The sequence below is a fragment of the Cotesia typhae genome, unplaced genomic scaffold, assembly GCF_013202065.1.
Source record: "Cotesia typhae breed Kobodo isofemale line unplaced genomic scaffold, CoteBio_Ctyphae scaffold_13, whole genome shotgun sequence".
Classification (NCBI taxonomy): Eukaryota; Metazoa; Arthropoda; class Insecta; order Hymenoptera; family Braconidae; genus Cotesia; species Cotesia typhae.
In genome coordinates, this window is record NW_027423774.1 from 15,899,025 (window position 1) to 15,922,408 (window position 23,384).

A 23,384-nucleotide genomic window follows, 5' to 3' on the forward strand; every position below is an offset into this window, starting at 1 on the left:
GTCGTAAAATCGTCTAAAAATTCATTTTCATAACAAATTCGAGAACCAAATTTCAAAAATATGCTCTCGGAATTTTTTTTTTTGGCGTCTTAAAAAAGTCTTAGTTTGTATGACGTTTAAGATCTTAAACAAAAGACATTTTCAAGACGATTTTTTTTTACACGGGAACTGTCATTTTTTTAATTCTGATAACAAATCAATTACAATAATATAAGGTAAAAGACCTATTTATTGACACTGGCCTAGTTATTAACACTTTCAATTTTATTTTAATTAAAAAACAAAAGCCGACTTCAATAAATTAATAAATATAATTCGTGAATTATAAATTTTTAGATGATTGGTTTTTTGAGAACATTATATTTTTTTAATTGAAATAAAATTGCAAATGTCAATCAACTAGGCCAGTGTCAATAACTGGGTCTTTTACTTTAAATCATTTTAAACATTTTTCCTTATAATTTATTTCAATTGTCACATGTAGAATTAAAAAAAAATTTTTTTTCATTATAATTTCATTGTTATAAAATTCTAAAATAATTTCTGTCTGTCAGCTTCAGTGTCATCTTAAATTTCCCGCAAATTGAACGTTGCTCCGTCGGTAATGTCCGATTTTTTGTGTATTATTATCAGTATTTGTATTGAAGTGTTCGTGGTGCCATCTTTTTATAATTTTATGTACATACAATATTTTATCTAGAAACTGTGTATAAGCGGTATAAGCAGAGGCACGAAAAGTATTGAATCGATGACGTCACAAAAGACGAGACAGTAATAGGAGAGGTGGCTCGGGTTGTACGGAGGCCGCGCGCTGAAAAATGTTGCAATTATATTAATTTATTGTCGGTTTAAATAAATAGAAGTCGTCTAGACGCGAGCACGATTCAGTTACTGATCTCGTGACACGCTTAATGTTTATCTGTTCTCCTGTTATCACTCTTGACCACACGTGGCTTCGTATTAAAAATAATTATAATATACCAGTGTGAGGTTTGGACTCGATGAGATTGCGTACATATTCGGGAGGCGAAAATCAAGATCTTTATGAAATAAAGTGCCAGAGAAGTCGAAAACAGTTGTAACTTACATCTCGCGTTTAGAACAAGTGTTTTATCATCAAAATATTAAAAATAATCAAATTAATCAACTAAACAAAATAAATATCTAAGTCATTATCTTCAGTTAGTTAAAAATAAACAAGGTAAAGTTATATTCATACCGGTATAATATATTTTATTAACCGACTATAAAAATATTTACTATAACATTAGTGAGGTTAGGGTTGGGATTTTTTCATACAAATTGAACGTCAACTCCATTAACAAGATTCGATTATTATACATTTTTTTTTTTTTTTATTTAATAAATTTTAATACTTGGTTATACTCCTGACCGCTTTTCTAATGACAGTAAAAATCGGAATCATCAGCGTAAGACAATTTTTGTTATTTTGAAATAAAAAAAATTTTTTTTTTTAATTTGTGACTACATTTTAAAAAATAATTTTATTTATACGCTATGAAATTTTTAAAATTACAAAAAAAAATTTTTTTTAATAAAAATAAAAATTTATAAATATTAATAAAAATTTACAAATAAAAAAATTTAAAACAAAACGAATCAATTAAATATATTTTAGAGCTAGTTTATTTTATTTAAAAAAATATCAACTAAAATAATTATTTTAACATAAAATTTTTGCAGACATACAAATATGACACCGTAAACTAAGCAGTAAATTTCTATATGCAAAATAGGTAATCTAATCTGGTGTCTATCACAAAATATGATGACATGATTATTAATTTATAATCATGGTTACATTACATTCACCAGAAATGTTAAATGACTGTAGAAACTATATTAAATTCTCCTGCGGTCGCATTTGACGGCGACAATTTATTAATTCATTTAATTAATATGAAATATACTCCGATATAATTACCTAATCGGATTGTTGATCGATTAACTTTAAGATAAAATTTTTAGGCAATATATTAATAATAATTCCATTAACATTGACATTGATGATTGTAAAAACAAAAATAAGATACAATTGAATTTAATGATGAAAAAAAAATGAAATAATTTTTATATTGTTGAAATAAACTCTGATTCGCAATCGATAATGCAATTCGGACCGGGGAAAATTGAGGCGACGATTGCGCGACTCGTTGCGCATCGAATATATATAGATATATGTGATTTAGTAAATTTGTTTAATTGGATATTTAATGAAATATATGCCTATTATTGACAGGTTAAATATTTGATGAATCTTAAATAAGAAGAGCTTGTATGCTCAAGCTAATCAATCATTTCGCTGCTGATACTGATAATGAAAACATTAATGTTAAATTCTGATCAAAAAAATATTGTGATACTTATTATAATAAAATAGATAAAGAAAAATATATTTTTTATGAAAATTTAAATTTATTACAAAAGTCAGTAAATAATTAAGCAATTAAAAATGATATTTGCTGGATTTCTAGTAAAATAAACATTTAGAAGCGACTGCGCATACCGTGAATACGGCGAGTACACAAAAAATGTATTGGTGGTGTCAGTAGTTTGAATTTATGTTGTATTAGTGAAAGGTTAAAGCATCAACATCGTATCAAAATAAATTTTTAATAATAAATAATAAAGATTAAAAAATTATATTGCGTGATTCTATCAAGTTTGGTGTCACTTCCTCGTTGTCCTGGCTTTAAAAATAATATTGAGAAAGAAGTTGATTTTCAGAGAGGAAAAAACAAAATGGAATATGTAGAATAAAAAGAGATACATAGGGACAAGACGCGTGGGTTTTATTAACGTTCGATAAAATACAAGTGACAGGATAATTGAACATCGAACGAGAAAAATAGACGACCATTCGTGAGCTAATTTCAAAACTCAACACACATTATTTTATTTATTATTGCAATAGTAAACAACTTTTATATTATTACAGGTATTATAGAAAATTAATACGGTGCTTGTGTCTGTATTTGATGTGTAATGTACCTGTTTGGTATAGTGACGGAATTCGGGGGGAAAGATTCGGCAAGTTGGATGAGTCTGACAGATCGTAAACACCATTGTTCACGTTCTTTACTGTTGTGTTGTGTTATATATATTTTGTCTGCATTACAGCACGTGGCTGTTTCATTCTGTAGATCGGTGTTTTTTTTATCACAGCCATAAATTAAATAATTTTCTTATTTATAATATGTAGATAATCATTAGCAATAACTTCTTGATCGATTTTTTTTTTAATTTTATCGATAGTGAATTGGAGTTCAGAAATATTTTTTTGACAATAAAAAAACTTTCATTAACTGTCAAAATCAATTTTTTAGTGTTGATAAAAAAAAAAAAAATTATTACTTGCAGGAGTTTCAATAATTATAAATGTAATTTTCTAAATATAATTTTAGTGTTAATTTAATTGTTAAAGAAAACAAAAAAAAATATCAGATGTTTACTGACAATTAAAAATTTTTAAAATTTTATTCCAGAAATAATTTATTAAAATATCTCCCGAGTACTAATTTATTTTTACAAAAATCAAACAATAGTCAAATATCTGCTGATTTCAGTATCGTAAAATATTATTTAAAAACATATTGTAAGACTGAGACCGATGAAAAGTTTTAAAAGGTCTATAAATTAAAAATTTATCATTTTCACTTTATTCAGATTTTTAAGAATTATTTGTAACAGAATATTTAAATGAACCTACTTACTACATCAATTAATTATAGCTCTCAATTTACATTGCGTATGGCTTGTGTGAGTATAAATTATCATTAGAGTGAGTATTGACGTAAAACTTGCGTGTTTTTGCTCCATTAATCCTCATTACACTTTGTCGAGCGATATGAAAACAACAAAGGCGGTTAAATTCCTAAATATACATGTTTGTGTTTATTTGATTTAATTTTCATTAGCTAAAATTATTTTCGATTAAAAATAAAATATTAATTTCCTAAAACGTTTAAATATTTAAAATTTTTTTTTATAAACCGCAGTTAGTTCCCGGTAACATCTGTATCATACTGCCGAGATCTCAAAAAATCCAAGAGCAATATTACATGTGACAAAATGGTTGGGTTACGTGGAGTAGAGTACAAGCGAACCGATAAAGCTAAAAAATATAAGCGTGTATAGAACGGATATAATATAATATAAGATTGAAAGAGGAGAAGAATAGAATAGATAGTCTAAAAAATTTAACTGTAAACTTTTTGCAAGTTTATTTCTTTTTCATACTTTGTTCATAAATTGGAGTAAAGAAAAACCAGATGATAAAAATAAGAAACCAATATAGAGTTACTTAAAGTAAGAAACTGACCAAAATTTTCTGGCTGTTGGCGTTAATATTTTTAAATAAAACTCCAAGCCAGCATGCGACGTTGCGACGATAAATATTGGGTTCGTTGGAAAGATGTGCTCAGCAAGCGCCACTTGCGAATAATGGCGTCCACCCTTTTTTTTTTCACTTTTTTTCTTTCTCTGTCTCCCTCATGTTTTCATAACTTGATCACAGCCTTTTTGATTCAATTTTTACAATTTATATTTAAGTATTAAGTACATTTGCAATCTAAATTCATTTTTATTACACGACATACGTATCTTATTGTCATTATTATTAGCTGCAAGATCTTAGTTGGGTGGCTAATTTGAAGGAATAAAAAAAATTCATGTTCAAGATATTTACTCAAGTTACACTAATTACTGAAGCAGGCTTATCGCTCGTTGTATAAGTATAGCTAAGTATCCCACGTTAGGTGTTTCATTAATGCGAATTATAGCCCGTCAAGTTACAGCGATCACGCTTGATGAAACACCATCTCGTGAATACTAAATGTATTTGTATATTTTAAATTACACTTGTAAAAAAACAAGAAAAAACGGCTTTGTTTTTAAAAAATGTATCGAAAATATTGATAATGATGAAAAAGAAAAAAAAATCGTATTGTGAAAGTTTGAGCTATTTTATTAATATTTATTTATTTATTAATATTATCAGATCTGTCATTGCAATTTTGAAATCTTAACAAAAAACATTTCTTTTTAGAAACTTTCGAATTTTTCAATTTAAAAAATTAAAAATCATATATTTGTACAGAAATTTAATGCTCTTAAAAAAAATTCTGATTGCACGGAAAAAAGAAAACTCGAAAAATTACAGTATATAACGGAATGTGGCGCTTCGTGATGAAAACTGGAAAAATTACAGTTTCAAATGTAATTATTACAGATTTTATAAGAATTACATTGGAAGCTCTGAATATTAAATTAAAAAATTGAATTTAGAAAAATGTTATTACAAACTGTATTTTTTTAGTTTTGATTACGACGGGACCGATTTTACATTTTATACTGTAATTTTTTGAGTTTTCTTTCTTCCGTGTGAAAATGTGAAAATTATATCTGACAATTTTTAGGACTTAAAAAAAAGTAAATTAGTGTTAAAAATTGTTTTCAAAATTTCAAATACAGAAATTTGAGAAAACTATGAATGGAAAAATTTTTTGGTACTGGTTTATTTTTTAAATAAAACTAAAAAATAGTCAAATATCCACTAACTTCAGTATAATTTCTTTAAAAAAAAAAAAAAAAAAAAAAAAAAAAAAAAAAAAAAAAAAAAATAATAGGCATACTTGCTAACTTTTATCCAATCAATATAATGGATTCACATAACGACAAACTATTAAATAATCAAAAGTTTAAAAATGCCATAAAATGGTACGCACAAATAATTAAACATAAAAAATTAAATACGTATGACTGTAAAAATGCATCTGTTCAAATAATCTTCGACGTAAAATTAAAAAAAAATTTTGTAATACATATTTAGTTTATTTAATAATCTCCAGATTCAGATTTCAATTTTTTCTGCTAAATTATTTTTTGTTAGGTACATTAAATAAATTATTGTCACAATATTACAAAACGTTGACATTTGATTTTTAGTTAAATGTGAATACTGTAACTAAACTGGCAGTTTCTGCCGACAAATTGACCTCTCGTTGATGGCGAACCCTTTTGCCAAACGCCGTTGATTCCGTTACAAAAAACCGGTGCAATGTGTTGATTTTTTGCAGTGTTGCTACAATTGACGCGAAACCTTTGAAGACTATGTATGATACGATGATGTAACATCTGGCAACGTTGGATATCCACTAAAATTTTGATGATGCGATTCGGTGAATTATGTGGGAATTGAAAATATTTTACGATTAAGTTAATATTATTTTTAATTTATTTAATATGGGAATAGCTAAATCGGCTTGGACTAATCATGGGTAGTTGTCTGTTAATAGCGGCTTAATATTAAAAATACATGATTCGTGGGTATAAAAAATTCTTGATTAGTATGAATTTAGTTACCGCGGTACGATATAATTCAGTGTTCAATATATTCCCCTTAGCTTCGAATATAACATAAGCTGGCCAATTAATAAGATTAGCCAATCTGGGAAACCATTTATTTTTTCATTTTTTTTCTTTGTCACGACGGGTCTACCTGTCGTTGAATAAAGCGCATGCCAATCATCCCCTGTAAACTATAATAGCCATATTTTTAAGTTTTAAAATTTTAATGAAATATTTTGAGAGAACAATTAAGTAAATCGTCACGTTTTGAGCTAAATTTGAGGAATAATTGTGCATAAAAAATATTTATTAACACAAATAAAAAAGATATTCAGATGATTTGAACAAAATCTGTCTTTATATATAAACACTACGGTGACGGAAAAAATGGACTATTTTTATTTTTTAAATCTTTTATGAAAATGAAGACCTCTTACGTGTACTTTAAATAAACCACAAATATGTATGTTTACCATTCGGCTAATGCCTTGGCATCAAAATATTTTTAAATAAATAAATAAAATATGTTTTAACTTTGAAAGATGTCGGATAAGTAATGGGTGATTACAATCTTGTAGTAAAAATTGTTTTTCTGACTTTTATTCATGTTTCGTGCTTTAGTTTGTTAACGATAGAAAAAAAATTGTAAGTTTAGTAATTTTTCAGTAGTATTTTGCTTTTAAAATTTATAAAAAACTTTTATTCTTAATCTATAATAGCACTTTTTTTCTACTTCTTTAAATCTACAACAGTTTTGTAGTCATTAAACTAATCTTTTTGAAATATTATATTAATCTGATCAAACAAGTTGTACTTTATAACGAGCAAAAACATATTTAATAACAGTATGATGGAATGATATTGAAATCAATGACCGAAACCATACCTATAGTAGGTACATTGGATAATTTATAACACCAATTGTTGACCAGGGTATTATTTTAATTATTAACATGATTTTTGTAATAAAATTTTTGATAAATATTTATTTATTGATTATAATGCAATTTATTTTATATAAATTGATCATAAATGTACGTACCAAACACGACGAGGTTGAGTTATAATGACCAGTTTTCACAACTTTCTGGTAATTGCACACAAACTTTGTTATTTTTTTTTATTTTTTTTTATTATAAAAATTGCGGATATTTCTGTGCAGATATAAATTTTTATTTCAAGTATAATTAAAAAGTAATAATTACGTAATGAATGTAAAATAATTTTTTTTCATTAAGATTTTTGTTTCAATTAAATTTTAATTTTAACATTAAATTTTATTTTAGTGCTGCCTGATCAATATTCGGTTCTTTTACCCTATACTAATTTGAAAATTAAAATAATTTTAAGAGATTCTTAAAAATTTTTTCCCACACAGAAAAAAAGATTCACTTGAGTCAAGAAAATATTTTTCTTCCAAATTATTTTCTTGAGCGAAAAAAATATTTTTTTTTGACACAAGAAATTTCACTTATTTCAACAAAATTAATTCTCTTGTTTTAAGAAATACGTATCTTTATCCAAGAAAATTTATTTAAGTCAAAAAAATTTTGTTGTTTTAAGAAAATTCAGCCTCTTGCTCCAAAAAATTTAGTTCTTGATAGAAGTAAATTTTCTTGTCTTGAGAAAATTTCTCTCTTGCTCCAAGAAATTAAATATCTCGATAGAAATAAATTTTCATTAATATTTTTATCGATTAACATGTCAAATGAGAAGATCAAATAATATTGAATCACTTTTTTTCATTTAATGTGTGTAATTACACGCTAAAATAATATAAAATGGGTATCAAATATTCAAGAGAAAAATTTTTTCACGGTGAGAAAATTTTTTTCTGAGCTAAAGTAGGTAGCGCTGCTTCCCTTAAGTATCTAAAAATCTTGATCAAATGTAAAAATTTATTGTATCAAGTATTTATGATAATTTGAATTGAAAAAAAATTACTTTCACCAAGAAAAGAATTTCAAAAAAAATTTTTATCGAAAATTTTCTTGAGCCAAGAATTCTGTTCTCCAGTCAAGAAATTTTTCTTACTATGCAGAGTTGATTTTTGAATTTTGATATTCCAACAAATTTTAATAGGAAACTAAAAAAGAAAATAGTTAGTTTTTTTTTGCTAAATTTATAAAATAAGTAAATTGATTATTATAAAACTAAAAATTTCTTATTATAAATAAAATTGTAATAATTTATAAATTATTTGCATGAAAATATTAATTTAACATTCATTTTGAATTAGTAATATCTGTTCAATATACTGGCGGTATTTTATTTATTTATTCATGCTAAATCGCTTGGGTTTGAGTCTCAAGTGAGATCGGAGGAACGGCAAGTAAAGTTTCTCGGTTGTACGTAGTATGTTGTATCCCGGGGGTTCAGAAATTCGAGAAGACGACACGAGGAATTGGCCAGTGTGTATAGTGACATTATACAGAGTAAGAGTATTGCGACGTAGACGTAACGTGAGTAGAAAGACCAAGTAAGATAGAAAACGAGTGGAGAAGAGAAAAGAAAAAAGAAGCCAACAACGACGCCAGAGTCGTGTTATAGTGGCGAAGGCCGTCTAATGATGACATTTAAATGCAGTGCCGCTTGTTCGGTGTTTCGCGGTGCGCCCAATCCCCATCCCAAAAGCTAAGGTTACTTCATGACGAAAATTCTAGAAGATGATGAAAAAAAAATCTTTAAATTTTCCACTTATAAATTTATATTCTTAAATATATACAGCCTTATAAATATATACTTGGAATATTTTTTATAATTATAATTTATTTATATTTCAGAAAAAGGATAGAACCCATAGCAAGAGACTGAGTGGCCTGGAGGTATTAGAAAAATCTCAAGGGTTGATTTTAAAAATTATACCTAACGACATGGAGTTTGTAAGGGAGGAATGATAGAATGCAAGAAGGTAGTACTGCGGTGGCGCTAGCAATGGTGACTCCTGGGTACGATCAGGACCCTGCAAGCGGGGTTGCCGATTATACAACGCACCAGGATCAAGCTCAATTTGAAGCTGATAAAAGAGCTGTATATAAACATCCTCTGTTCCCGCTATTGGCGTTACTATTCGAGAGATGCGAACAAGCAACACAGAGTTCGGACAATTCAACATCCGAAAGCTTCAACATGGATATACAGGCTTTTGTCCAGCACCAAGAAAGAGACCGAAAGCCTTTTTTAATCAATGACCCAGAGATTGACGGTTTAGTACGTTATATTTTTTTTTTTTTTTTTTTTTAATTATTTTTTACTTTACTAGAATTCAAATTTGCGCGCGCAAGCGCGCTTGAGTTTAGGGTTTGTATATATTTTCATGCTGATGATAAAAATGAAGTTAGATGACATTAAATTTAGCTGTCAATTCACAATTATTTTCATTTTTTTAAACAAATAAATTATAGCAAAAAAAATTATTAAAAAAATTGACTTGTAAAAATTTTAATAAATTAAAAACGCAATTTTTTTTAAATAATTTTTTTGTTAAAGAAAATTAAAAAATTATCAAGTGACAGCTTTTAAAAAATTTTTAGAAATTTTTTATTGAAGAAATTTCAATTAAAAAATTAAAAAAAAAATTGAGATGTAAAAAAATTTTAAAAACTACAAGTGCAATTTTTGATGAATATTTTTTTAGTTGTAATTTAATTAAAAAAAAAAAAAAAATCAAAAATTTTTAGACGTCTGCTAACTTCAGTGTCATTGCTTATGATATATTTGACCAATTACGTTACGAATAGTTTGTTTACATGATATATTTTCATATTTTTCATCTAAATTATAAGAGTGAATAAGTACGGAGAAAAAAAAAAAAAAAAAACAAGTGAGGATAAAATAAATGAATAGCGATAAATAACTTTATTTTGTTTTTTGTCTGTAGATGATAAAAGCCATTCAGGTGCTACGGATTCATCTGTTAGAGTTAGAAAAGGTTCAAGAATTGTGCAAAGACTTCTGCAACAGGTACATTTGTTGTCTGAAAGGGAAGATGCAAAGCGAAAATTTATTACGAAGCGACTACAGTCATCACGGGCACGACATCGGTCCATCAAGTGGCAGCAACGGGAGCAGTCCACTGCAGGTTAGCTGTTTTACCTCGACTGTTTTCGAGAGTCACGGCCCTATTAATCCCAAGCCTGTTTAGTAATCCTAATAGTAAAGAGGTGTATGAAATCCATTTATATACTTTTGGTATAAAAACCTTTGCTTATTTTATCTATCAATTAACTAACTATTTTATTAACCAAACTATTTATTTGGGTGCTTTTATTCTTCTATGTGATTAAAAATAGTATCAACTCACTCAATAGTATCCTTTTAGTAATAAAATAGGATTACGGTAATTAATATAAATATTAGGTACTTGTACACCTCTTAAGATACAATAGGATCCCACCCCTTACTCTCTGACGGCTAGATACGACATATATTTGCCAGGTGCTGTCATCTACAGGCAATGATGTTGAGCCGGGAACTAACGGACTCGGAGTGAGTAGAGGAGACACGCCGTCCGAGAACGGCAGCACGAGCCAGGAAATCGTCCAGGTCGAAGGCATCATCGAGAGGCCTTCATCCGCCCGATCTTCATCTGTTGCTCAACGCTCCATCAGATCTGACAGTCAGGACCAGGATGATCCACTGTCACCTTCTACCGTTCATGGTAGTACACCTCTCTCTCAAATTGGAGCCCATCCTTGTGGTTCTGTCAACGATATTTATCTTGGTCAAGGTAAGTCTGAGTATCTGAACCATAAGTTTCATTTTTATTTTAAATATCACACTCCTACACATCTCGAGTTTGGTTTTCCTATAATCCTGCACTGATAGAAAGATTTCTTAGTATTTAAGAAGATTTCTTTGTATTTAAGAAATTATTTCTTAGTATTTATAAGATATTTCTTAGTATTTAAGAAATATTTTTTTTAAATACCAAGAAATGTTATAAATACTAAGAAATATTTTTTAAATACTAAGAAATGATGTTGAAGGGGGAACACCACGGTGACGATCGAAAAAAGGGGAGATTTTCGGGAATTTTTTTGATCGGGAAAATAAAGGAATTTGGGGATCAGATTTTCTTTATTTTATTAAAGGTACACTAAAGATTATCACCCTAAATTTTTATTACAAAATATTTAATTATTACAAAGTTATTAACAATCTCGTAGAGTACTAGAAAAAATTTCCTCCTCCATGGTCGGTTCGATAACTCAAAAACGGATCATCTGAAAATAAAAACCCAAATTGCTTTTTGATCAGTAAGGATAAAGTTATCTCGCACCTCCGGAATTCGGAAAATTTTCATTTTAAAGATTTTTTTTATTCGCGTTAAAAGAAAAAAAAAACAGTAAGAATAGTGAGAAAATTTTCAATCAGTTGCCATTTTTTTTTAAATGAGAATTTTTTAAATTCCGAACGTGCGACGATAACTACATCCTAACTGATTAAAAAGCGGTTTGGATTTTTATTTTTAGATGATCCGTTTTCGAGTTATCGAACCGACCATGGAGGGGGAAATTTTTTCTAGTGCTCTACGAGATTGTTAATAACTTTGTAATAATTAAATATTTTTTTTTTAAATTTAGGGTAATAATCTTTAATGTACCCTTAATAAAATAAAAAAAATCCGATCCCCAAATTCCTTTATTTTCCCAGTCAAAAAAATTCCCGCTAATCAACTCTTTTTTTCGATCATCACAGTGGTGTTCCCCCTTAAATATCACACTCCTACACATCTCGAATTTGGTTTTCCTGTAATCCTGCACTGATAGAAGGACTTCTTAGTATTTAAGAAAATTTCTTTGTAGTAAAGAAATAATTTTTCAAACATCATTTCTTAGTATTTAAGAAATATTTTTTTTTTTTTAAATATTAAGAAATGATTTCTTGAATACTAATAAGTCCTTCTATCAGTATGTAATCATTCCCAGGTAAAATATTCCATCTTTCAGATATTCTCACAGATGCTTTAACCGATCCTCTGACAGACCCGCTTGCCCATCCTTTAATTGATAAAGATGTGTATCTCAGTGATCGAATTTACGTTGAAGAAGTCGGATATTGGGGGCTTGTACCTATGCAAGAACGTGAAAATGAGTATGGAGAAATAAAACACTCCAATCATGAAAAATATTCCGGTTAGATTTATTTATTTAGCATAGAAGAAAAAAAAAGTTCTTATTTTTGGTGTAATTAAAAATTTTTAAATTTGTATTATTAACTATTGATTTATTTTTGTCCAGATATTACCGTTCCAGGATCTCCTTCTTCTATACCCAGTGAAGATGAAGATGAAGGATGTGGGTCTACACCCTCAAACCATACCAGTGGTAGTGGAAGCAATCGAAAGGGCAGACAAAAGCGCGGTGTGCTTCCTAAACAAGCTACTAGCATCATGCGTGCTTGGTTATTCCAACATTTAGTTGTAAGTAAAAGTTAGCTTAAATTGAAAAATTTTAATTAATATATTCAAAGTGTTTAATAATAAACAAATTTTATTCAGCACCCGTATCCAACGGAAGATGAAAAACGTCAAATAGCAAGTCAAACGAATTTGACGTTACTTCAAGTAAATAATTGGTTTATAAATGCGCGGCGACGAATTTTACAACCAATGTTGGATGGAGCAGGTGCTGAAGCTCTTCCACGTTCAGGTAAACGACACAAAGTTATGAAACATGTTGTACAACAGCAGCATCAACTGCAGCAACAACAGCAGCCAGGCGGTTGGCAGTCAGGAGATTCGGAAAGCGACTCAGGTTCTAGTGATGGTGATGGAGAAGCCGAGAGATTTAAAGACGGCAATGATAGTGATGAGGATCATCTTCACTGACCTCTGTCATTTATTAATATGTCGTTAACCTCTCTATGGTACCTTCGAACCAAGTTGCTCATTACAGTATTAAGGTATTCGAGGTTAGATAACGCTTTAACTGTCAAATACGTAATTAATCACGTGAATATCAGGGATTCGTGGTTAGAAGTTATCTCGCTCTTGTACCGGCTAATAATCTTCATTTTCATTCATGTATTTTCCAATTAAATTTATTCAATCATAGCTGTCAATATACATAACGTTAATTTAGATTGAATAATAATGTACGATCATTTTTTTTCTCTATTTTTTTTTTTTTTTTTTTTTTAAATAATTAAATTATATTTTATATTATTAGGCTGTTTATCTATCATCTATTTATAATAATTATTTAGGCTGTTTTGTTGTTAAGATTTCATGAAATATAATTTGTATAATAACAATTGGACGAATAGCTGGATTATTTTATGGAAAAAAAAAATTTTTTTATTTTAATAATAATGTGCCATCGTCAGAGAGTGTGGTAACTTTCACGCGTAATCTGTTCAGCTCTGCATCGGCGTGACTTAGCAAAGTGCTGTCCCTCCAAGATAATAATAATATTAATATTAATATTAAAAATAATAATAATAATAATAATAATAATAATATAACACTTCTTAAATAAAAATATATAACAATTATATTTTTAAATTCTAAGATTCATCTCTACGCATGTAACGCGGGCAATGATCCTCGATACTGCTGTACATAAACCATACTGAGCAGTTATGAAAATTATGAAATACTTAATAATTAATATTTGTAATTTTAGAATTAAAGATAAAAAAGCAAAGTAATGTTAAAATTTAAAGTACTTGCATAAACGTTATATTAATACGTTGTAATAATACTTTTTTCTTGTAATTCTAAAAGCATTTTTAACATGACATACGCACACGCCACTTGTAGTTTGTAAGAATTATTATTATTATATATAATATTAATGCATATACAATATCTGCATACCATCATCATTTTATGGTAGTCTCTTTTCATTAAATTAAATTAAGATATTGTAAATTTAACGACAGAGCAGAGACACTCGAGTACTTAAATTGAGTAACACTTCCACATGAACTATTTATATTAATTTTATCTTTACATAATAGTTCCGTCCATAACGGCTTAACTTCCACTGCTCAATTTGAGGGTATTTTTTTAAATTTTACATTCTATTACTCCAGTTTAATTACAAAGTCTTCAAAATTGTTATCTTCAAAATTTAATCACCCAAGAAATATTTTAACATCATGAGCGTTTAAATTTTGATGAAATTTCAATTTATTTAAGTGAATTTATAATTTTTCGTGTTCAATAAAATAATTATGACTTATTTTATATATTATTTAAAAGTATGTTCAAGAATATATTAAATTTTTTAGTGATTATATCTTCCAAAATATGTTAAATTAGTAATTTGATGTGCAATACTTTGTATTTAAGTAAAAATCCCATTTTAAAGTTGGAGAAATAAATAATAAAACAATTATTTAACAGTATTGCCGATTGGAGACCACCGCGTGTATAAATGCACATAATGTTGAATGCAATTGAATAATTATATAACAACGAATTGATCTAAAATTAATGATCTCGTCTATTAAAAATTATATACCTGTGGCGTGTATGTACGTGCTCAAATTAATTATGATTGTTTAATGTAAGAAATTTAGTTTTAAGGCTGAATCACGTATACGTATGTGCTGCGGCACCAGACGACTGTGATAACTCGGTGGGCGGTGCCCAGCCTCCTAATACCTACTATTTACTTGACGATCAAAATACCCGAATAAAAAATATAATAAAATAAAGCAAATAAGACATTTAATAAACAAATAAATTCATATAATAGATATCCGTTGATGAATGCAGAGCGTTGACTGAGAATATGAAAATTATTGTTACAAAAAAATGTATCCATTAGCGCACGCATAGACAAAATTTTACATTTCAAAAATTAAAAAAAAAAAAAAATAAAAAATAAAAAAAGAAAAAACTAAATTCATGACATGAAATAAATTTTTAAGTATTTCTCTTTAGGTACTTATATTGCATTTTGTTCATAATAGAATAATTAATGTGAAATAATATAATATAAACGTGTATTATCTCAACGTAAACTCGTCAAATGTAAACAGATCTGCAAATTCTGATCATTATATTACAAATGCAATGAAGTTAAATAAGTATTAATCGAAGTAGGAGTGATCTTTTTTTCACTCAATTAATCTTTAACTTCATTACACTCGTTCATTTTTTTTGTTTTTTGTTTTTATATAGACTCTAATTATTATCTTAAATGCATATACGTGGATCTTTTATGTTATGCTTATTTTAGTAACTTATCCATATAATTGAATTATTTTAATATCAAAATGAGATCGGGTGCTTGGAAAAAATATAACACAAATAAATAAATAAATATTTTTATGATTCTTGTTGAATTAAAGTCATTTTAATGCTTAGATCTTTCTACTTTGATTAAAAAAAAAAAAAAAATATTTAGAGATAAGTTATTGAAATTAATATACAGCTATGAAACATGCATTGCGTATTAAAATAAATAGTTTGAAAGATATGCGTGAATGAATGAAATATTTCTCTCTTGTGTACATCAAAAACCTGTTAATTAAGTTTATTGATAATAAATACCATCACGCTTGCAATAAAATTTTGTCAAATTTTTCTTTATTTTATTTCAACTCAACTTATGTTTTTTTTTTTTTACGTTTACTGTAAACGAGAATGTAAAAACGATATTATTCTATAATAACTTAAAATTATTATAAAAAAAATACAATATTCATAATATCGTATAATTTTTATTTATTATTGAGTCGCAAGTGATAAAAAAAAAAGTATAAAAAAACTAAGTGTTTTTTCTTAGTGAATTTTTCAAATCCTATATAAATTTTAATAAAATAGAACTATCTCGATAAAAAATTTATCGTGTTTGTGTATTTAATGAATTTTTAAATTTTCGAAATTTAAAAAATTAAGACTATTAAAAATGAGAATTTTGATTATTTATTTTATCGTTGTTGGTAAAAATATTTATGTTTTTCTGCAATTATTTAAGTTTAAAAAAATTATTCTCTCAGTGGAAACACGAGTAATTTTTTAACACGTTCTATTTTACATAAATCTATTATTTATGGAAATTTGCTAATTACAAATTTTCTGGCTTTGACATTTATCACAGGAAAATCTTTAAAAATATTAATGATAATAGAGAAATAAATAAATGCACTTGTAAAATGTACAGTTAATTTATGAATTACAGTTTATGTTGTGAAAAAAATTATTGTTCAAGATTTTTTCTGTACATACTAACTCAACTTACACTTATATTATTAATTGATAAATAGTATGTATTCTAAAATAATTTAATTATTTAACCCTGGATGTGCATAAAAAAAATGCTTAAAACTGTTTTATGAGCATCAATATCATTTAAAATTAAAATATATGAAAAAATCACATTTTATAATTCCACAAATGCAACATAAAAGACAATTCAATAATATTGTCTTTTGATACTTCACTCACAGATTTACACAATAGAACATCTAGATTGCACTGATAGCAAACCAGAGGCACTACGCGTCAAATTAATTTAAAGTAATAAGTAGAAATTTACGTCCGAGGGCGTACCACACATATGAATCATGTACTTTTTTTGCTCGCTGTCAAAGACTAGTCACTGGAACAGTTTCGTCTTGTTGATGGTTCAATCTCGTCATTAATATGTGGTCCGCGGCGTTTACCTAGCAATCCTCTGTTGCTGAACTGTAATCAAATAGTATATCCGCTCGAGAATTTATGAACCAAACAGCAATTAAAGAGATAATAGCTATGACACTTCCTAATGTTATTGTCAATTGTTCTACTCCTTCTGATGGTTTAATGAACATACGGACACTGAGTATGTGCCAACGTGATTCTGTCCACGTTGAATATTTTCCCGATTTCATTTGATAGCCTGCAAAAAATATTTTTAATTCATTTAATTTACTTTTATAAATATAATTTATTACTAGAAACCTGCAGTCATTATGCGACTGCCGAGATTTACAAATTATGAATAAGAAAATTTTGCTTTACTAATTAATGATTTTTGTTAAATTGCACTGTACTTTCTTAACTATTGACATTTTTAAAGATATAAGCTCATCCCGATGTTACACTCATCAAGAGCTTTCATTTGAGTTCCCACATGCATTTTGATATATTTTTTATATATACATATATGTAAATATATAAAATATATGAAAAGTTGATGTGGGTACTCAAATGAAAGGTCTCGATGAGTGTAATGTTAGGGTGAGCTTATATCATTAAAAATATTATCAGTGGACAAAATACAACGCCATTGCTTTATTATTGACATTTTTAAAGATATAATCTCATCCCGATGTTTCACTCATCAAGAGCTTTCATTTGAGTACCCACATGCATTTTGATATATTTTTCACATATGGGTGATTCTCTGTAAGGATGTTTTTTGCTGTCCCAGGGATGTTTCTATTAGAAGGGAGGTTTTTATTAGAAAAATTGTTATTTTGTGACTAAAAAAAATTTACTACGAAAGTACAAAAACATTTCTGTTTGGAGCATTGAAAATTAAAATAAAATAAATTTTTGTTTTTTTGCTATAAATTCGTAAACCACCGAAATAACAGTCTCCTGGGCTGTCCCATTCCCAAAATGGAAACTTTAAAATTATTTTTTAAATTATTCGTCCATAATATATAATTTGGTCAATAATGTTTATAAACTTAATTAGTTAACTAACAATCTTCTTCAATAAAAAGAACCGAAAATTAATTTGTTTCATTAAATTCATTAAACCAAAGTTTGTCCCAGGCGTTTTAAGAACAGTCCCCTGCCAGAAGTTCAAAGCCAAAAAAAAATCCAGCGTGTTATTTTATCTTTTGTAAAGTTTATAAGGATCTAACTAGCCTTAAGTTAATAACCATAGGGCTGTTAGTGTTTTATCGCCTTTTTATCTGTGCTGGAAACATGTGTCTGGGCCACGAGAAACTCAGCCCCCTGGCAACTATTTTTATTTATGATTTATTTATAAAATTAGATCCATAAGTCTTAATATTATTCTAATTAATGTAAATATTAATTGAGACTTTGAAAAATTTATTATGATAAATAATTAGGTTGCATTCGAAAATACTCTATCTCTAGATTTATAATTAAGAAATGACCTTGTATCTTCTAAACTATTGACATTTTTAAATATATAAGCTCACCCCGACATTACACTCATCGATACCTTTCATTTGAGTACCCATATTAATTTTTTATGTATTTTATATATTTACATATATGTATATGGGTGATTCTCTGTAAGGACGTCTTAAATCTGTACAAAATTGTCCGACCAAATTATTTTTGATTTTATTAAAAAAAAAATTAACAAGGGCTACAAAACTATCAGCTGAATGATAATAAATACATAGCCGGTTAAATTTTTGATTTTTCTCAATTTGATAAAAAAAAAACAGTCTCCTCTCATGTTATATGGCAAAAGATACACAAATATTGAAAAAACAAAAATTTAACCGGCTATGTATTTATTATCATTCAGCTGATAGTTTTGTAGCCCTTGTTAATTTTTTTTCTAATAAAATCAAAAATAATTTGGTTGGACAATTTTGTACAGATTTAAGACGTCCTTACAGAGAATCACCCATATACATATATGTAAATATATAAAATACATAAAAAATTAATATGGGTACTCAAATGAAAGGTATCGATGAGTGTAATGTCGGGGTGAGCTTATATATTTAAAAATGTCAATAGTTTAGAAGATACAAGGTCATTTCTTAATTATAAATCTAGAGATAGAGTATTTTCGAATGCAACCTAATTATTTATCATAATAAATTGACTATCGGTGAGAATTATATGAAACTTTGAAAAGGCACAAATTCAAGTCAAGATCTTTGCAATGACACTAAATTTCACTAAAAAAATCGATTTTATCATATAACTTCTGGATACAAAGTTTTTCTTATCCTCTTAATAATATAGATATTTGAATAATTACCATCAATAATGAAAGCTGGGCTAACAGCAGCCGTATAATTAACTGTTGAATTTATACAAATTCCAGTAAAGTTATTATATCCACCCATCCAGGCTAATCTGTGTTCATTGCACTCATTTGCTGTCATATTTGGTAACTTTTCTCCTGTAAGTAGAGCAAGAAGTTGTCCAGTAATACTTGTTGCGTGGTTCAGAGAAGAACTTACACCAACATATAAAGGATACGTATGATTGGGTAGTTTATTATATCCTGGTATCGAAGCAGCTTGAAATAGATTACATTTAGCACTTTCAAGATAGCAAAATAACATTTCATTGATAAGTTCTTCAATTATTGTTACATTACTACTAGGTGATTTTTGACCTGTTACTTTTTCATATAAAACGTCACCGAGTTTTATAGCTACATGAGCTAAAGTTTTATTTATTTGCTTCCTAAAATCAATTAAAAATAAAAAATTAAAATAATTAAAAGTTAAAAGTATTTTTGATATTAAAAATACTATATTATATAATTGATATTTACCTTCTAATTCCAAGTGTTTCAGCATTATCTAGAATACCGCCATAATATTTATTAGTAAATTGTTCACCGTGAGTAGCTAATACTACCGCAGTTAAGTTACGATTTTCAGCGAGAAAGCTTTGTATCGATGCAGGTGGTACGCTGTTGGAAAGTGTTGTATTCTCAAGATCTAAACTCTTTTTAAGATTAATAATAACATCATTATTTTCATGATTATTAGCATGGAGGTATAACTGATCATTTCCAAGTTGCCCCAATTCGATGACTGTTTGAATTTTATCGAATTTTAGATTTTTTCCTCCTAAAGCATTGAAGTTGCCTTCTTTAAGATCATAAACAAATCGACTAGATCCAATGTAATCAAATGATTCTCCATTTAGTAAAGAAAATAAAACATTTGTATCTGAAAAATATTTATGAATTATTTAGACTATTATCGTTATAAACAAATAAAAATATTTAGAAATAAAACTTACGATTTACAGTGGCATTGAGCAAATTTAAGTAATATGCAGTAGCAAGAAGAGTTATTAAACCTGTGACAGCACTATTTACACCTGGTGATATGTTATCAAATATAGAACTTGCATCTAGGCGTGCGATAACTAAAACTATCGATTCTGTTTTGTTATTTAAAGGCGATAGAGGCCAATGAATATTTAAATTACTGAGCGGATCACAAAATGCCGTTGGATTCATGTACAATTTTTTACTACGTCTAATGCATGTTTCAGAGTCAACTGCTGCTGTCATAAATGATTGCATTTCCAGAGCACACAGAGGACGTTCTTTTTGTTTATCAAGGTTGTGAGCATTGTGCTTAAAGTAGCAATTTTTTATCATCTCCAATATGCTATCATTCTGAAATAAAAAATATTAAAAAAATTAAATTAACCGAATCAAAATTTTTATCATTTTTTTATTGAAAAAATTATTGCAAAAACTTAAAATAAAAAATTCCACATGTAAAAGATATAAAAAATTATACATGCAATTTTTTTTCTTGTATTTTTTGACAGTAACACGTCTTTACTCCAGATTACTCCACTCTGTGACAAACTGTACTTAACTCAAAAATTGAATAACTTTAAAAAAAAACTTTATTCAATTCTTTCACTACTCGATACTAACTTTATTCAACGCTAAGTTTACTCAGTACTAACTGTATTCAATTATATCTCGACTCAATAGTATATTAGAAGTGTTGATGCGCTTTTAAAAATCTCTATTCAATTTTTTTTTGTTTGATAATATTTTATTCGACAAAAACAAAACTGTACTCAAAATTTCTCAGATCTGTGCAATCTGTACTCCACTAAAATAATTTAATAAATAAAAAAAAAATTTTTTTACTATATACAAATATATAAATTACATATAATTGAATACAGTTAGTACTGAGAAAACTTAGCGTTGAATAAAGTTAGTATCGAGTAGAATGAATTTAGTAAAGTTGTCTTTTTTTAAAGAAGCGTTACTATCTATTTTTTTAATTTTAATTAAATTTATGAAAAAAAAAAAGTTGAACCCCGGCTAATTTTAGTAAGGTAAAGTACCCAGTAGTTAAACAGAACTATTATAGACGAATAATTTAAAATTTAATTAATTTTAATTTTAATTGAAAGATAAAATGTTTATAATTAAATTAAATAAATTAAATCGATTTTTATCTTCAGGATATTTAATACTTGACGTTTATTAAATTTTCATACAATGTTTCGCCACTTTCGCAGCTTCTTAAGGTACTCAATTACAAATATCAACTATTAAATTTATGTAAAATAATCTCGGCATTCATACGACTACGAATACCTTCTGTTATTAGTATCATCTCACAATATTTTCAAATACTGTATAATTTTCAATTATTAATGAAATAAAATAAAGTATGAAAATATAATTTTCTTAGAAAAAATTTACAATAAGTTTTCACACCGTCTAAAAAATTCTCCAAAACACAGTTGTGTTCACAGAAGGTATTCGAAGTCGTATGAATGTCGAGATTATTTTACATAAATTTAACAGTTGATGTTTATAATTGAGTACCTGAGGAAGCTGCAAAAGTGGCGAAACGTTGTATGAAAATTAAATTTTAATTATTTATTTATTTACTTCTGGTAAAAACATTCTATAGAGGTGCAAAAAGCACCTGTGCATAGCCACCAGAAAAATATAATACATTTATAAAATTAATACAGAATAAACATCAAATATTAAATATCCTGAAAATAAGAACCGATTTAATATATTATAAACTATGAATAAGAACGCTTATAACTTTAATTGAATAAAAATACTGATACCAAAATTAAAAATTTTTGAATACCTCAATGTAAAAGATAGGAAACTTCCAATCCTTCAATAGAAAGCCATTTCCTGATGGGTTCCAAACTTTATTATTATCACATGCTTGTACACCAGAGTATCTATTTGGACATGTATCCTCTGGAGAATAAACGGACGGAAATGCTTGACTACTATTTTTTGCTATTAAAATTCCGTTTATGTTATTTGTTGCCTCAAGACGCGTTATAACATCATTTGTAAACATAGTAAAAGGAATGACTACAGTGTAAGGCCCAGCTGTTGCATTAGACTCAATCCAATTGACATCTTCGAATGTTTCTATTAACTGTATTACTCCAACACTTCCACCTCTTGTTGCTAAATTAATTATTCATAAATAATAGTTAGTCACAGCAATTAAATTCTTTTTTTTTATGAGGCTGAAGTTAACAGACACTTGACAATTTTTTGATTTTTCTTGAAAAATGAACTAGGCATAGAAAATTATTTATAAAAATGTCATTTACATTTTTTCAGAGCTTCTAAAGATGAAATTTTTGAATAAAATTTTATGAAAATTAACTTACCTGATAGTTGATAATTTTAAGAATTTTTGTAACAAACTATGGCAAAAAAAAATTTATAAAAAAAATTGACATTTAGAAATTTTAAAAAATTAGAAACGCAATTTTTTAAAAATAATTTTTTGAAGCAAATTTATTTGTTAAAAAAAATTAAAAAATTGTGACAGCTAACTTTAAAGTCATTAAAATTTTTTTGTTAAAAAAATTCTAAATATTATCAGATGTCTCTCAACTTCAGTGTCATTTTTTTTTTAATTGTTAATTATCAGTGACTTAACTAGTTAATATTATTAATGACAATAATTAAAATCCAAGCAATACTTACAAGAACATCCAAACTGATGGGTACCATTGTGTCTACGAAAACAAGCAGACGCTCCATCAATTGACATATAAATCATATCTTTTATTCGTTCGGCTGACACTGCAAAGATTTAATGTTTTTTATCAATCACCTCAAATGGCAATAAAAAGTATAAATGTTGTAATTTATTTTACTTACATTTGTTTACTGCAATTGTCAGTGTAATAAATAACTTAAAATATAAAATATATAACATTTTGACAACTTTTTGTGAATATTAAATAAACAAACAAGCAAAATTAACAATACAGGTTAGTTTACTGTATTTTGCAGTGTACATATGGGTGCATTCGCGTTGGATGCTCACACGCTTTGAGCGCGCTTAAATGTCGT

General features: G+C 27.5%; 2 protein-coding genes across 3 annotated transcripts; one reads left to right on the forward strand and one right to left on the reverse strand.

Moving 5' to 3' along the window:
- The first annotated feature begins 793 nt into the window (after positions 1–793).
- Positions 794–15,896, forward strand: LOC141534188 (homeobox protein PKNOX2). Of its 2 annotated transcripts, none has more exons than XM_074253366.1 (6): positions 794–1,201; positions 9,153–9,579; positions 10,250–10,450; positions 10,807–11,098; positions 12,612–12,793; positions 12,872–15,896. In XM_074253366.1, exons 2-6 carry the CDS (start codon positions 9,271–9,273, stop codon positions 13,199–13,201), a joined length of 1,314 nt encoding a protein of 437 aa, XP_074109467.1. In that variant the 5' UTR covers positions 794–1,201; positions 9,153–9,270; the 3' UTR covers positions 13,202–15,896. The 2 variants fall into 2 exon arrangements, with proteins under 2 accessions (XP_074109467.1, XP_074109468.1); XM_074253367.1 differs by lacking the exon at positions 794–1,201 and adding an exon at positions 2,474–2,959.
- Positions 15,695–23,384, reverse strand: Nct (Nicastrin). Its single transcript, XM_074253365.1, has 7 exons — positions 23,190–23,384; positions 23,013–23,111; positions 22,144–22,481; positions 20,294–20,678; positions 19,818–20,220; positions 19,293–19,726; positions 15,695–17,207 (listed from the first exon to the last, which is right to left on the reverse strand). The coding sequence occupies exons 1-7, from the start codon at positions 23,245–23,247 to the stop codon at positions 16,993–16,995; spliced, it is 1,932 nt and encodes a 643-aa protein (XP_074109466.1). The 5' UTR covers positions 23,248–23,384; the 3' UTR covers positions 15,695–16,992.